The sequence below is a fragment of the Balaenoptera borealis genome (assembly GCF_965194805.1).
Source record: "Balaenoptera borealis genome assembly, chromosome: 5".
NCBI lineage: Eukaryota > Metazoa > Chordata > Mammalia > Artiodactyla > Balaenopteridae > Balaenoptera > Balaenoptera borealis.
In genome coordinates this window covers 105,688,473-105,705,839 of record NC_138862.1, presented here as the reverse complement: position 1 = coordinate 105,705,839, position 17,367 = coordinate 105,688,473, and the positions used below count along the sequence as shown (strand labels likewise).

The 17,367-nt window shown below is 38.4% G+C and overlaps 1 protein-coding gene and 1 long non-coding RNA gene across 2 annotated transcripts in view; both read left to right on the top strand.

Moving 5' to 3' along the window:
- Positions 1-15,767, top strand: part of IQCJ (IQ motif containing J) — a 58,566-nt gene extending 42,799 nt beyond the window's left edge. The window contains exon 3 of the mRNA XM_082394264.1: positions 5,010-15,767. Coding sequence (XP_082250390.1) covers positions 5,010-5,292 — 283 coding nt within the window. The 3' untranslated portion in view covers positions 5,293-15,767. The remainder of the gene's footprint in view (positions 1-5,009) is intronic.
- LOC309629842 overlaps positions 1-17,367 on the top strand; it is a 701,738-nt gene that overhangs the window by 464,931 nt on the left and 219,440 nt on the right. The window lies entirely within an intron of this gene.

The window sequence follows — 17,367 nt, the reverse complement described above, 5'->3', positions numbered from 1 at the left end:
CAATGAGAACTTCAACAGAGAGACAGAAAATATAAGAAAGTACCAAACCGAAGTCACAGAGCTGAAGAATTCAGTAAACACACTTGTTTATAACCACACTTCCTCATGAGGTAAAACTTTTTCTGCCTTGAGCATTTACTGAGCTATTTCTGGGACACAATCTTTGGAGAATATATTTGTTGATCACCAACTTACCATATTCCTAGAACTGTATAGATGTGATGGTCACTATACACATGGTCACTGCCCTCAAGGGCTTCACAACCTAGTGGAGGAATAGGACTCATTGGAAAAGAGGTATCTGGACCAGGCTAATCTGATAACTCTTGTTTTTGAGTGGTTAATACCTCCCAGAGCTACTGTTCTCACTCGTAGACTCAGTCGACTCTGTGTGCCTTATTTTTGAAGTGCTTTCTCAGTCTTCACAAAGAAAAGAGCATTACAGAGCCAAGACCCAAGTGGCCCAAATTTCCATCTGTGAGGGAGTTGGGTGTTGTTGAAAGTCAAGGTGGTCATAGGTGTTGGTGAAGAAACCTGCAGGAAGATCCAGAAGAACACAACTCTGTGATGCTTAGGAAGTACCAACAGTCAAAGTAGGGAGCCGAAGCCAGGAGTTACAAACTGGGCAGAAACTGGGGGGAGGGGAAGCAGCCTAGATTTATGGGCAAATGCTGTGGGAAACCTGCCTAGTGCCTTCAGTGACCCTTTCCTGGCATTTGGGCAGGTCTGTATCAAGATACAGTGTTGGGGCAGACACCAAATAATACAAATATGGCAAATCTGTTAGGGTATATTTTAGTTGCATGTAGAAAATTTAACTAACAGAGACTTAAACAAATAGGGGTTCTACTTACCTACTCAAAGTCACTATGTGACAAGCCAAACCCATCATCTTGCTCCTACTTCATTTCTTCCTTTTGCCAAACCATAAGGAGGGAGTACAATGTTATGGGGAGACAGGGGAAACTGGTTCAAGTGTTACGTCAGTCAGTTCTCATCTTGTCCCCCAGAACTTGGTCAGGACTGTTGGTTGCAAGTAACAGAAACTCAACTCAAACTAACTTGTGTATAAAAAGAGATTTTATTAGATCACCTAACAGAAACACCCGGGGGCTAATGTGTTTCAAGCAAGGTCATCAGGCATCTCTTGTCTTCTTCTTCTGTAAGCTCCTCTCTCTACATTATTGCTTCTCTCCCAGCATTGTGGCAAAGTGGTCACGGACAGCTCTAGGCTTATATGCTACCAGCTGAAAAGCTCCAGGTGCAGGAGGGGGCTTCTTTCTCTGCAGCCTCTCACTGCCCGACTTGAGCCATGTGAGCATCCATGAACCAGTCACTGCCCTCTGGTTGTTCAGCCCCAGCTCACGGGCTGCTCTCTACAGTGGAGGGGTAGGATCTGCCCCATCCATAGCTCATTGGTTGAGGGTTGGTGGGTCCTCAAGGGAAAATGAGTGCTGGAACCAAGAGAAGGAGAAGTTAATGGTGGGCAGGCAAAACCTACCTCTATGATAATAAAAGAGTCTTTCCCATAGCCCACTTGTGGTAAGGATTGTGTGGGAGAATACACACAAAAAGAGCTATAAGTAATTAGCTGTTGTTTCCCAAGATACTCAGACTTGTGTCCTCTTTGATGGTGCCCTTTTTTCCCCATCCTCAAATTCAGATTACTTGGGTAATAATGTATTTTGAAATTTTAACAACTATTTAGTAACATTTAAGAACTAGTAACTTTCACAGATGAATCCAGATTTCTGACTGTCTTTGAAAAGTTGAGGGTCTGGCAACTACCAGTTGTGCCAGGATGGGGGTTCCCCCTCACAAGGGGCAGGTACTGCTCAGTCTTTCCCCAGCCTGGCCCGGGGCGACATCAGGATCCTCTTCCTGTCTTCATACCCTCATGCCGTACCACTCTTTTCTGGGACCGTTCTGCATCCTGCCTGGTACCCTCCCTTCCATGCCTTTGTCCAGAGGTCTTTCCTCTTCCTCCCTAGCAATCTAAATCCCATCCATCCTTGAAAGCTAATTAAAGTAACCAGGACTCCCTCAAACCTCCTCTAAGCATGCCAGCTCTCACAGAGCCCTCTCTTCTACTCTTCTATGTGAGGACATCCAGTGACAACCAGAACAGCACAAGCTGTGAGTCCCAAGTAGTTGTGAGTGCAGGAGGGAGCCACCTGCACCATACAACTGCTGAGGATATATAACGAAAGGGCAGAGGCAAGCGATTATGCCATCCCTGAGCTGAGAGAAGATAAATTGGAATTGACCTGGCAAGGAAATTGAAAAATGTATTTATCATCTCTTTTGAAGTAAACTTCTATACCTTATTTATAATTCAAAATGTAGGAACACACAAAATGTGCTCCCTTACTGCGACCAGCTTTTTAAAGCATTATACTGATGGCACTGCTTAGTTTCAGAAGTACGAATGTCAAGGTAGTTGGTGCTCAGGGTTTACTCTGCAGCCGTAAAGGAGACTGGTGAGTAGGAATTGTGGTAAAGCTAGGATGAGAAGATGAGAAGTGATTCCCTTTGACCGAAGGACAAATGCTTCTACATTTTGTTTCAGTTCCCTAGTACAGTAAAATAGCATTTAGAGATGGTATTCCGAGAGCTAATATTAGACTAATTTAACCTATGAATGTCACATCAGTGTCGTCAAAGGGGAGTTCGTGTGTAATGTAAACACTTTTATATGATTCAGAGAGTAGCATGGCTCCACCATTAAAAAAAACAATGTAGCAATTTAGAGTAATAGCCTTGTATGACATGACTGGCCTCTCTTTTTTGACCCCGAAATTTTAAAAAAGAATGAAATATCGTGTAGTATGCTTTCAACTAAGTAAAATTGTTTTCATATATGTAGACAAGGATAGTAAGGTAAATATCCAAAAATTAAAATAGCTTCTGTATTAAGGCAGCGAGTGGGCTTAGCTGATTTTAATACACATTTTAAACGTATTTAATATTATCACATTTTCTTGTCAATTAAAACAAGAAGAGGATATCCATCTACTTGGAAGGAAAGAATATTGTCTTTTTAATCTCTGACTTAATGAAAACTTATATGTCACTTTCCAGATTCCATAGAACTAGGATGGGGAAGGGGATGCTTTAAATTCTTTGCAGACCTCACCTGGGTTTTGCCCAGCATCGTTGTTTTTTAAAGGTGTCACGCTGCCCCCTGGTGTTCAACAAGCTAAATTGTAATGTCTCAAATGCCTACTACATTTTCTTCCTATATTTTCTGAATAATCAAGGCAATTAAAAAGGGAGGGGGGCTGGGAGAGGAATACCTGTAGTCCTATAAACTTGTGGATATCTTATGGGTTGTCAGTATTTTCTATTTTTTAAATTACTTAAAAAATGTCACACGTTTTTAAGCCCTTATGCGCAGGTTTACAGGCTTTAGGTGCCGTAAAGTGGCAGAACTTGTCAGCAGGGCTCTGGGAGTTGCCCAAAGCTTCAAGCACTTTGGATGGCGTGGAAATCAGCTGGCCAAAATGCGATACTCCCTTAATAAAATGGATCCCAGAAGAAACAACGGGATTACCAAATTCAGGCACATAATCTTACAGGACCCTCTCTGAGATTCTGTTTAAAATCTTTAGACCAAAGGAAAATAAATAAATAAGGGTGCATTTTGAGCAGACATTGCATAAGAAAATAGTGACCACATATGACCCAAGGCAAGAAGCTTCTGGCCTCTCAGTAAGGGCCCCAGAAGCTGAAGGTTCATAGTTTCAGGGAAATTGGCCTCTGATCCCAAGGTTGTTTCACTGTAGCTTCTGGACTTTTCCTTGAGCATTATAACTCACAGAGCCTTAATAAATTAGGGAACACATACAAATTCAATAATGTGGTAGCATTAACGTGTTCTTTATATCCTCTGGCTGTTGAGAACTGATGGTCTTTGAACCGTTCTAGCCAAATGAAAATAAATCAGTTTGTTTACACAGAAACACCTTTAGTGACTTTGGTTGTATGTGGAAGAATTATAGAAAATCAGAGGCTTCCAGAAGTCAAAAAGAGATGGTGATAGAATCAGTGAAACCATTTAAAACTATTCTAAAAAGCTGAACCCTGACAGTTGGTCTTCATGTCAGGCTAACCCCCAGGAGAAAATAGATTCTGTTCCCTGATTACATGTGGAAATCTAGATCTTAATCTCAAAGATTAGAAGCTAGTTCAAATGGAAAAAGAAATCACTTAGCTTTCACAAAGAAGAGGTTTCTATTATCCAAATCAGAAGATGACACTTTTGGGATAATAATCACAGGAAATAAAGAGCTTCCTTGGGTGAAATCTCAAGAAGCCACCTAATCAAGGGTTACTTTAATTTTCTGAATAGTACATAATACTTTCAAATATTTTGTCTTCTCTGTCCATTTCTTTGTTTATTTATCATACAACACCAGTTTCCTTCCACAGTATGTAAAATCCATGACCGTAGGCCTCTTATCTGACATGTGCCCGGAGCAGGGCCACTGCATTTGGCCACGCAGACTACACTGTCTAACACCACAGAACACCCCTCACCTTGAGGTCTTTGTGAATGGCCCCCGCTAGAGCGGCCCTGTAGTCTCTGTCCAGAGCAAAGCGCTGACCCTGGCACAGAATGGTCCTTCAACAATGATGTATTGAGTGAATGAATAAGTGATACGTCAGCCTATTTATTATTCTCATTTGAAAAAAGGATGAGAAGTTGAAAGATTTTGTGTCCCATAAATCAAAGCATGTACATTTACATGTGCAAACTAGTTTCACTTTGATGGATGACTTTTTCTGACTAAGTTGATTCTTGGAGACTGATTGAGCTTAGGCAAGTCTGTAAAAGTCGAACCAGTAACATAGACAGTCCAGGTCTTCTGATTTCCCGTGTCACGTTCTAGGTGTGTCAGTTTCCCCGTCCCCATAGCCAATTCCTTCAGATTCCTTATGCTTTGCCGAGTGTGTGGCCAGGGAGTGACGGTGTGTGCGCTGTTTTTTTTGTTGTTGTTTTTTGGCAGCATTCAGCGAGCGTGGCGCGAGTATCTGCAGCGGCAGGATCCCGTGGAGAAGAGGAGCCCATCCCCACCTTCCGTGTCCTCAGACAAGCTGAGCAGCTCCGTGAGCATGAACACCTTCTCGGACAGCAGCACACCTGTGAGTGCATGTCTCCTTTTCATGACTTGGTTGGCCAATCACCTGGTATCCAGGGCTTTGATTCCAAGAAAGAAATCTTGGGATGTGAGTAGGTGGTTTGTGATAGATCTACAAGTTGCTTGTTTGCTGTGCATGAACACATGGTGAGGGTTTTGTCCTCTCAAAACAAAGACATGATTCATAAACACACAGTGAACTTAATCAAGTCTGAGGGAATTGATTGCATTTGAAATCAACCTAAACTGCTCGTTTGTGTGTTGGCATTCCTCCATTACGGAGCACATCTTTTTACTTTTCTTTATAATAGCGTGTTCATTTTAGTCTGTGTCAGTAGCATTTTGTGGTGAGAACAGGATAGAAGATTAGCTTGGTTATAAGGATTTTAAAGAGAACCTTCACAGGAAGAATTGAAAGGGGTCACGAATTCAGGGGTTGCATCTCAAAGGCTTTTGGGACCAGGTAAGTAACCCATGTGACTGATGGGGGTTGAGTTGTGACTGGCTCACTGAACCAAGGCATCACCTAAAGGCGCAGCCCCCCTCGGCTCCTGCAAGTATGTTGCCAGGTGAGTAAACAGAAAAGATGTTGCCAAAGGTCATTTTCTTCATAAGATGCTGGAAATCCAGATTTTTAAATGTTGGCAACCACTAAGAAAATTTTAAATGTAAATAGACCATATGTGCAGACCACAGTTGTCCCGGGTCCACCAGTTTAAGAACTCTGGAGTACAGGGCTGAGGAATGAAAGAATCTGATGGAAGCCTTTACTTTTCAAAAAAACACACCAAATGTGTTAGGAAATAAATGATCAGGCAATTGTAATGCAGATTTGTGTGGATTTGGCCATTGTGATCAGTTGCCATTGTCACTGGAGTACTGAAAGAAGTTAGGAAGAGAAATGAACTATACAAGTATATTATTTAAAAAAAAAAATCTTCCTTGACTACTTTGTAATCATGTTTATTCCGTTGTGAAAAAGCCTTCCCAACAGCCAAAATAATGCGTTCACATTGGGATCAAGCAAAGGTTACTTTGAAATGTTTTCAGATGATTGTGTTGCATATTCTTTAATTCATGGCTTTATCTAGTTATGGATTCTAAAGAGAGAGCAGTAAGTTCAGCTTATGGCTGTGCCAATAACAGTGGCAGAAGATCTATTTTTAGCTGACAGCAGAAATTGAATCCTTAGTGAATCTGCACTTTTTAAAGACAATTTTGGGGGGCAGTGAGTTGTCGTAACTGACCTCACTATCACTAGAGGGCGCTCACGAACCACATTGGAAAATGTCTGAGTCAGTAAAGTTTGTATTTAACTTGTGATTTGTGAGTGAAAAAGAATGTGAAAATTGAGTGTCTAGGATGCCTTCGCTGTGAATGTCAGTAGAAGGTACAGATTAAACGACTCTGAAGACTGGATTTGAATGATGGAAATTGAGTATCAGAAATCACTCTGCCCGTGAGTTGAAGGTTTGGGTTTACTACTGCCTTTGTACTTTCTCAGCCCTAATATCAACCGTCTAGTGATATCTAACCGTTTTAGTGTTGCTTTAGGGCAGTTATCCTTTTGGCTTATTGAAATTCTGGAAGAATCTATTTTTGCTTTATATTTATGCTGCCACACCACTTTGATTCTAGCACCTCAAGTGTTTTTGTGCATAAATGCATGTTCTTTCCCCTCGTGGGTCATCATGTTTATGTATATCTTTGCACAGCTTTGCTAACAGTTTTACCTTATTTAATTTAGCCTAGCCTCCAGGTTCCCTGGGGTTTCTTGATAGAGGAGATTTCCTCCCTCAAGTGTCCCCAGCAATCTGGTTTCCCATAAGGTGTGTCAGACTAAACTGGGAGTGGCAACCTGCTCCACCACCACGTCATCACGCTTCATCTCTGTGCTCGTGGGACAAAGATGACCCTATTCCATGTGTGGAAGTCTGGCTCACTCCTGATTGCCTAGAAACAGTGAGAATCAAAACAGGGTTTCAAAAAACATTACTGGAATTAGCTTCAGAAAACAAGCAGACCCTGCCCAGAATTCTAGTAAGATTATTAATTATAAGAACAACTTTGGTATTGATGATGGCAATGGTGTGACACTAAATGTACAAAATAAAATATGAAAATACAAGATGTTGGGACATTCCCAAGCCTCTCGTTTGTCAGGCAGGTAAAATACCCAAGCCATAATTGTTTAAAACTTTATGCTTGGTTGTTTGGAGCTGGTGTAACTAGCTAAGGTTGTTATTATCTCCCATGATTATCCCTTAGCTGAGGCCTTTCAAGAAGATTCATTCTTACATCTTTCGTTGGTTGCAGCCCCATGAAAGGAAAGTGACTCTGCTCTACCTTGACTGGCCTGCCAGACCCAGTGATGAGTAGATGAATAGACCTCAAGTTTATGGAGGGGATAAGGATGACCCCCGGCTCACCTTGGCTAAGCCTGTCATAAAGAGATGAGCTTCCTCTAATAATCAGAAAGTCCTTTGGAACTTCAGGGTTAAAAGTCTTCAGTCCAAGTCAAATGTTCTCAATGAGGTGTATCCCTAGGCAATTCTCCAGGCCCCTGACTTCTACTAGATCCCCTCCAGCTTGTTGAACCTCAGCCCTCTTTCTCTGCGCTTGATCTATCACGGTTGCTGCCTAGACCATTGTCTGTCTTCTCGAATCTGATCAGCTGCCTGTCTCATCCTAACCCTCTACTAACCTCTGACACAACCTCAGTTGGAGGCCAGTCTGCCCTTGCGTAACCCGTGGGCCTTGCCAGCTGCTCTACCTGCCCCCATGCCTATAATAACTGCAATTACTGCTCATTCTAGCTGTCTGCCCCAGGCATGTGCTGCATGGGAAGCCAGCAACCTGATCTGGGGGCGTCCCTGTGCTGAGACGAGAATGAGTTTTTGCATGCTCCTGTTCTCTTTTGGCCAAGCATAATAGTTAATGTAGTTTTTAGAATACTTTTGCCGTGAAATAAATAGCAACAGTAATGTTTCAGTATGAGCTCTCAAATTCATCTTAATAAGAGCTGAGCACTTGTTATGTGGCAGGCACTTCGCTAATGTTTTCCATGGATTATTTCGTTTAATCCTCTCTATGACCATATGAAGGAGGTACTGTTATTATCTCCATTTTACAGATGATGAAAATGAGAGTTAAAGAGAACTTGCCCTGTGTTACTGTTTGGGCTGGAGCCTGCACGGGTCACTATTCTACTATATTGTACCATTTGAAAGTAAGCCTGCATTTAGATACGGTCAAGCAGTGAAAGAGATAACCAGTGCATTAATGCATTTCTAAGACTATTTTACAATTTAGTAGGTATAAACAGTGAATGGAATAATTGAAAAAAGAATCCTCATTTGATTTTATAAATTGCCTCATTCAATGCTCTTTGATTAAAACCTCAAACCTCAGCTGCTCAATGCCAAATTACAGAGCAACAGTAGGGAAGATAATATTAAGTTTTGTTAGCAATGTGCATATCAAGTTCCCTTATACCACAGTGTGGCATGTGGTAACAGAAAAATTTGTTTTAGAAATAGCAACTTTGAATAGCAACTGTTATTAAGAAATGCAACTTGTGGGTATCAAAGTGAGAAGCAAAGAATAACTTTTTTTTAACCATAAAAATATTAGTTATTGAATAGAGGACAACCCTGGAAAATGCTTTGTGTTTTTTATTAATCAATTTTGTGTGACCGAATACTTATTCTTTTAGCTCCCAACTTCAAGAAACCTGTAATTTGTTTAATAGGATGTCATGGAAAGAAACTATAGCACGGTACGTTGTAAACCATTAGGTTTATACTTTTTAAAAAATCATTAGCATATCCCTGCAGATAAATCCAGAAAAATCTCTGGATTGTTTGGGGACATTCTTAGTCCCATTTGGTTTGAATTGATTCCGTATGCCTGGGCCTTCCTTCCTTGCCACGCCCACTTTTCTCGTTGGTTCCCATACTATTATGGTCTGGCCTGTAGGGGGCAGTGTGGCTCATGGAATGAGGCCCTGGCTTGGTAAGAGGACCTGACTTAAAACCTGTCACTTTTTGTGAGTCTGAGATGTATCCCTTGAGAGACCCTTCTTCATCTGCAAACTGAAAATGATACCCACCTCAGAGGTGGATTGTTATTGCTGTGAAGATTAAATGGCACTATATACGTAAAACAGCACAGAGCCTGGAACCCCGAAGTCTCTCAGTAAATGTTAGTCAATTCTGAATCCGCTCTTGAAAATACTCCATGCTTTCAAAACACTGTGGAAAACTTGTGAAGAGCAGAGGTGAAATTTTTACCCGGATTTGCACGGAGGGGACCGGGGATGCACAGAACCTGTTTCTGATTCACTGAATGAATCTATGAGAATCAAATTGTGTCCTAGAATATGTGTATATATATATATATTAATGTATACATATGTTCAGAGTATATATGTATACATGTGTATGTTCTGAGATTGGAGCTGTACTTACAAAAGTAATAAATTAAGCATTTATTTTAGTGTTGCTCCTTTAAAAACTAATTTTCAAGATCGAAAGTTTAAGTCAGGTGCAAGTACTTTTGCCTCTAAATGAGTCGGCCTCTTCTGAGAGACCACACCCACATACGTAGTAGAAGAAAGCCTAGATTATTCTCCTCACTTCAGACCTGAGGAAAAAGAGATGGGAGGATCCTCAGCATGGCGGGGAGGACAGAGTTACACCTCTCAGGCCGGTCAGTGCAAAGCCTTGTTTCACTCCTGGTCAGGAAGAATTACAGTTCTTGTAATCCTTGAGCAGTTTCTGTAATTCTTATAATTCTTGAGCAGGTTCAGGAGCAGTGGTCTGGGCCAGCTCAAGACTCTGTTGCGCCAATTGTCCTGGAGAGAAGCCATGGAACCCTCATATTTATGGGGTTGCTGGAGTGGTCCTGGCTTTTAGTGAGAGTAGCTGGGCAGCCAACAGCGGGCAGCCAGGTGACCTACCACACCTCCCCAAGTACACCACCAAAAGCCAGGACCATTCCTACCTGCCAGACACAGCAGGTGCGCCTATATTCAACATGCTTAATTATCCTCAAGTTCTATTGCCCTTTTTGAGATTTAAAACCTCCAGGTTTTAAATACATCGGGAAAAATTTAGTGACTAAAGGGAGAAAGTCTTCTTCCAAAGTCGTACTTGTTTTGGGAGGAAACTCAAGCCCTAAAAAGAGGATTTCCTGGGACCACCCCCCCAATACAGTCCTGAGAGCTGCAAAATTATAGAGAATGTAAGCCTTGTGCTACTTAATAATTTAATAACCTAGATTTTCCAGGTCAGGGACAAGTTACAGTATTATGCCCAGCTGTTATAAATTTAGGTCCCATGAGTTCTAATGTTTCAACACCCAAGCTCTATCTAACGTCTAGCCTTTCAGATCCTGAAATTGCACAATTTTTTTGCCAATCTATTTGTCCCAAATTTTGGTTCAGAGAATATAGTAATCATACATAAAAAGAGAAGACTTCTTGGTATTTACATAGAGGTAAATCCATTTCTCTTTTCTTCAAACCAGGGTCTTAGAGAACAAATGTTTTCTTTTCGAAAGTTTTAGAAATTATATAATACATAACCATATATTACAGTTTGAATAAAATGGAATTGTACAAAATATCTTGTTTTTTAAAAAATTTATTTTATTGAAGTATAGTTGGTTTACAATGTTGTGTTAATTTCTACTGTACAGCAAAGTTATTCAGTTATACATATATATATTCTTTTTCATATTCTTTTCCATTATGGTTTATCACAGGATATTGAATATAGTTCCCTGTGCTATACAGCAGGACCTTGTTGTTTATCTATTCTATATATAATAGTTTGCACCTGCTAATCCCAACCTCCCAGTTCATCCCTCCCCCACCCCCTCTCCCTTGGCAGCCACAAGTCTGCTCTTTATGTCTGTGAGTCTGTTTCTGTTTCGTAGATAAGTTCATTTGTGTCGTATTTTAGATTCCACATATAAGTGATATAATATGGTATTTATCTTTCTCTTTCTGACTTACTAAACTTAGTATGATAATCTCTAGGTCCATCCATGTTGCTGCAAATGACATTATTTCATTCTTTTTTTAAGGCTGAGTAATATTCCATTATATATTGTACCACATCTTTTTTATCCAGTTATCTTTAGATGGACATTTAGGTTGTTTCCATGTCTTGGCTATTGTAAATAGTGCTGCTATAAACATTGGGGTGCATGTATCTTTTTGAATTACAGTTTTCTCCGGATATATGCCCAGGAGTGGAATTGCAGAATCATATGGCAATTCTATTTTTAGTTTTTTGAGGAACCTCCGTACTGTTTTCCTTAGTGGTTGCACCAATTTACATTCCCACCAACAGTGTAGGAAAATTACATTTTCCCTCTTCTCCACCCTCTCCAGCAAAAAATAATATCTTTATACAACAAGTGCTCTCCTCTTTGCGTATTTGAATATTGGTTGATAATATTGATTCCTTTTTCCAAATCAACCTTTTGACTTAATGATTTGAGGACATTTTTCTTGATAGGTTTAAAAATGAGCATGTTGTTTATGTTTGAGGATTAAAAAAAATTTTTTTAGCGACTGCTAACATTGAACACTTCCTGAGTTCAAAATTATATGCAAAATTGACAATTCCCTATTTGATAACTAACTCATTCATCCACAGTAATATAATAAATCCTCCTAAGCGGTCTCAAAGTCATTAACCTAGGAATTCAGATGCAAAAATCTAGGCATTAAGTACCTCACTTTACACAAAGAGGGTTGAAAAAGAATTTGTTCTCTTTGCAGTTTTCCTTAAGTCCAGTCTCAGCATTTGTCCTCACATAGATCCTGTCCTAATTCTACAGCTTAGGTGAGATAAAGTGTTGAATCCCCAGTTTAGACCCAGTTTCACCTTCTGTTATAAAATCTAGTTTCATCATTACAAATCAGCGTTTCGCTCTTTGAATGAGTATGAAAGATGCTTTATGATCCAAGGAGAAATTGGATGTGGTGGAACTGGAGTGAGATCTACTACTGTATTCTTTTTTTTTCCTGGAAAGCTCATTGGCCTAAGACTCTTTAGGATGTTCTTTTTGTAAATAAGACATCTTGGGTGGGGAGGGGAGTTATTCACATCCTTGGATTAGGTCAACATCATTTGTTCACTCATTCAACAAATATTGAGTGCCTACTGTGTGCTGGCCCTTTGCCAAGCACTGGAGATAACATGAACACCCAAGTACACACAACCTCTGCCCTTGCAGAATTTACATAATTCCCCAGTCATGGTTGGCAATTCTTGTAACAGATGTACTGACAACTTAGAGGAGATCCTTGATAACATTTCATTGATTAATTATATAGATGTTTAGGTATTATTAGTAACAAAAATCTGACTGCTGAAACATCTTCTAGAGCAGAATCTCCCAAAATGTGGAACCTGGAATACTAGTCTCATAGGATATTGATAGATGTTAATTGGGGGAAGGGTGAAATAAGCTAATTTATTTACTTCAGGACTTCTTAGAGCCTTACTAAGCTAATACACATTTTGAATTTGCAAGATGGGGATCACTGTTTTCATGTCTCCTAAACTTCTTTGACCAGGAAACTCGTTAAGAGTCACATCTTATTGGACTAGTGATCCATGGAACACTTCGGGAAATACTATTCTTGAGTTAGTAGTTGTTGAAGAAAAGTGCCAAGAGCTGGAGCTTCTAAGTGGCTCAGTTATAAAATTCAAATGAATTGAACAGTGTATTTTGAAAGCTTCTAATGAAATTTTTACACATGACATCTCCTTTTTATAGGTCTCTATCATAGAGCTGTATTATGCAAATTTTACTAAGTTAGTTCACATATAAAACTTGTTACATTAACTGGCTAGCAGGGTTTAAATAAAAAGACCAAGTCTGGTCAACGACATAACAGTGTTGGAAGATGGGGTTTTAGGGAATCAGTAAATAATTCCTTTTCTGTTCTTGATTTGGAAACTTATTTTGAAAGGCAAGAGATTTAGGCAGAGGGATATAAAAATCTCAGCTTTATTTCCTGTCAAAGCTGGATTTGAGGGTGGAATTCGAACTTGTGGCTATTGGGCTTTCTACTACTCAACCTTGGATTTAGGGAATCTTATCAATCACAGGAAGCACTAGATACTGCCAGCCTCACCCACAGATCTTGTGCAGGGAGGTGGAGCCCATTAAAAATGGAGGGAGAATGATGTTGGGTTGCCAGTGCCTTTGCCTAATCCTGCAGTTAAGGTAACTCCTTCTACCTTCCTGGAGTGGATTAAAGGGTGGAAATCAGAGTCTGGGGGTATTTAGGAAATTTCTTCCTCATGGAAATCTGAGGAGATGGGAAGAAGGGAAACTCCAACATTGGATGCTTCATGTAGCAACCATTTGGCCTTTTATTATGATAAGTATCATATATATTTTTGTACTTATCTTGATTTTTATATGATTGTATACATTGTAATATATTCATTATTGCAGTGTTTTCTGCAAAAGAATTACTTTGAAAGCTTTAAAAAAACCCACAGATTCCAGAACCACAGTAGATCTTTTGAATTAGAGTATCTGGGAATTCTGTATTTTTTTTTTTTAATGTCTTAGGTAATCCTTATTATTGTAAAGAATAGAAAACTGTGAGTTATAGAAATTGCAAAAATATTCAATTTTCTTTAAGAAACAGACATGATCACCCAGGTGATCAATATTTTTTCTAATTTTCATCTCGATATTTTTGTATCATAAATGATGTGCCTTGAGGAGATGCTTAAGCAAATTTTCCCTGGGTCTGATACCAAAACACCCATTATTGTTTTAATAGAATTTTCCCAGTGGCACTGATTGTGTTGAAAATTCTGTTTTCCTAGAATTTATAGTTCTTTTCTTTCTCAAAAGTATAAGTACTGTGCTCACCAAGGAAGGTTTCTGTTGTTTGATCCATTTTGGTTTTTATTAAAAGAGGATACAGTCAATAGGCACTGATTAGATTTGTTTCAATTTAATCTTCACTTTGACTATGAGGATTTTTAGTTTGCATGAAGAGAGATTAGATGATTTAACTATTAGCTGACAAGAAAGTCAACTATGACTGAAAATCCTAAGTTATGATGTGTGACTACATGTTGAGAAAGAGAAAAATACACTACACAGAATGGAAACGGATATTTCTCATTATTATACATTCTTTAAAATATCTTTGTATACTATTTATTACCAGTTACATGTAAAAATTACCTATCGTATAGTTAAACTTTTGTTACTGTATTCAGAGCTGAAAAACATCTAGAAATAATGAGTAAAAGAAATTTCCTACCAACATTTGAAAACATACTCAAATCCTTTCAGAGATAGGTGTTAGTAAAAATTTTTTGTCAGTGAAACATTCTTAAATTCCATCAAATAAAATGTTGTCTGGAGTTGAAGACAGTTGCCTTAATTTTTATTTTGCAATCTTCATAGCTTGGCATTAAAAAATAATGATTTTTTTAAATGCTAAAAATTCTGAGAGACGTTTTAGAAGTTTCTATCTGTCTCTACAGTTCCTCTAGTTCCCTTTAGAGCTCCATGAGGGGAAACCCCTTCTTTACCTGTGAGGAATAAATTGATTTTCTCTTCATGGCACTGTATTGATAGGGTTAAGTATATTGATAGAAGGCCACACTATTTAATGCAAGTAGATTTTCAAGAAAATCACTATGCCAAACACCTCACTAGAAGAACTCCATCTACATACAGCGGCAACTGTGACCTGCTTTAGAGATGACATCATTGGGTGTCATGTGGCTCTTTATACATTTCAGCCTCAGAAAGAGGTAATCTGTGAAAGCCACAAGAGCCTGATTTCTGCTGTGATAGTCTTCAGCAGACAGAGGCTGGGGCTAGATTGAGGCATACCTGTTTACATAGTGTGTGCAGTGCCTTGTGGAATTCTGAGCTTTATTTTTGTTTAATCAAAAAATAGATGCAATGATAGAATGAAGTGAATTGGCTTCTTTGGACTAATGGGAGCTTGTTTTCTGCATTAAGATCAAGAACTTTTCTGGAATCCTCTGTTCTCTGAGTAGCCTGTAGTTTCTCTCTTTTTTTCCCCTCAATTTGAAGAACACTGAGAAAAATCAGCAAACTTCATCTCCCAAAGATCTCTCCCTCTTTTTTGTCAATACTTGAAGATTTCTGTTCCAAAATCTTCTTGGAGCTGCGTGAGCATCGTGGTTGATAACTGAAGGGTAAAGCATCTCCTTTGTAGTATGTGTTACAGAAATTCTTCAGGTAACTTCACTTGCTAACACAGACAGCCCTTTATGGATTTCTTGCAAAGCCTGTTTGAATAAACAACTCTTTCCTCTCAAATGGGCAAGAGTAACTCTTCCCTCTCAAATGGGCAAGAGTAACTCTTCAGCACCATGGAGAGGTCAGGCCAGCGAACAACGACGTGGGACTGTGACCAGGGCAAGCAATCTGACAGTGTAAGTTTTCCAAAGGTCTGTCATCTATTTCAGGTCTATCATATTTTTACATATGGAGAGAGGAAACTCCAAACTCTAACCGAGTTAGTCTAAATTTGAGCTATAAGCTTAAAGCTTAAATTTAAGCCATAAAATGTAATGGTCTTCATTTGAAATTCAGGATTAAAATACTGTATTAAAAATATTAAATTAAAAATTAATACTGTATTAGAAAGTGTGACTATGTTATTTTGAAAAATTGCTTTCTCATTGCATCAGTTGGCATGTGAATGCTTGGTACTTTGAATCTTTATAATCTAAGTTTTTGTTTTAATTTACCACAAATTAATTGCATTGCAGTTGGACAAAACAGTTGCTTTGGATAGCATTTTAAAATACTCATTTAAATAGTTCTAAATGTACAGTTTGTTGCCTGTTGTAAATACAAGGCTCTCTTTGGAAAGTTATTTCTGATTTGCACTCATTTTAAAGGATAGTTTTAAACTTTTAAATTGCAGATTATATTTCACTTACCAAAAGAGAAAATGTCTAGGTATTCTAATGTTGGCACACATAGGAGATATTTGATGACTTATGAAATTTTAAATTTACTGGTATAAAATATGTACAGTAAAAGCCTATAGTAAGTGGAAAGTGCAGATCCTTTTATAAAATGATTAGATATGGACCACTGGAGAGGTACCTTTAGCGTCACTGAAGTATTTAATTTGTTTCAAAGTAGTCCAATTTAACTGTTCAAGCCAGAAATTTAAAAAATAGTTTATTCAAAAATATCTTATAACAACCTCCTTAAAACTGTCAAAGATATAGTTTTATGACACTGTTATATCACACAGCCAATGAAGAAATGATACTTTGAAATGCTATGAAGAATGACCTCCACAGATATTTTGATTAGCTATTCAAATTTGTCTAAGGGAACAGAGTGTCATAAAAAAGTAATATAACAAATAATTATCTTTTCTCAGGCCAGTTACGTGAGGTTTGGAACATTTATTTATGCTGAACCACTTATTTTAAAGTCTGACAAAACTATCTTTTTATATTATTGTAATATGGAATTTATTTCCCTCAGTAGTTCTCCTCCTATGTAAAAACCATTGTAAATACAATTTACTTAGCTAAACCCCTAATTCAAATATAACTAATTTTTTCTGTTATAGATAACTTCCAAGTGAATTTACTGTTGATTCTTAAGTCTTCAGTAATTTGGCATTTGATTTTTGGATAAATGGCACTTACATTTTGACAGTGTATTTGGTAGAAAATTTTAAAGGCTGTGACTTAGTTTTATATTAAGGAGCCCTTTTTATATATTTTTGTCAGCTATGTTTAATAGATCCACCAATGATTTCTTTAATTGATGTCAATATTTAAAAGAACTCCATTTTTGAAAAGAAAGGTAGATTTATGATTCCAGTTGTTTTAGTTTAATTTCCCTGTGTTTTACAATTATGCTTTGATTTTTGAGATGAATAAGTAGGGCCTTCCACACACTGTTGAGCAGACTTCTGTGTTTTTAAAACTTTGATTGTTCCTTTTTGATAAACTGTATCCATTTCTTGCAGCAGTAGACTTTAGACAAATCACTCTGGTTGATTACACTGTAACATTCTAATTTAGAGGACTTGAGGCTCATGTCATAAGATGCATCAGCTTTATGTTCTGAAATGGGAGGACATGTACCTGATTCAGAAATGTATTTTCTAGCAGTCTTTGTCTCTATCTCTTAGGGATGTGATTTACTTATGATATTGTCT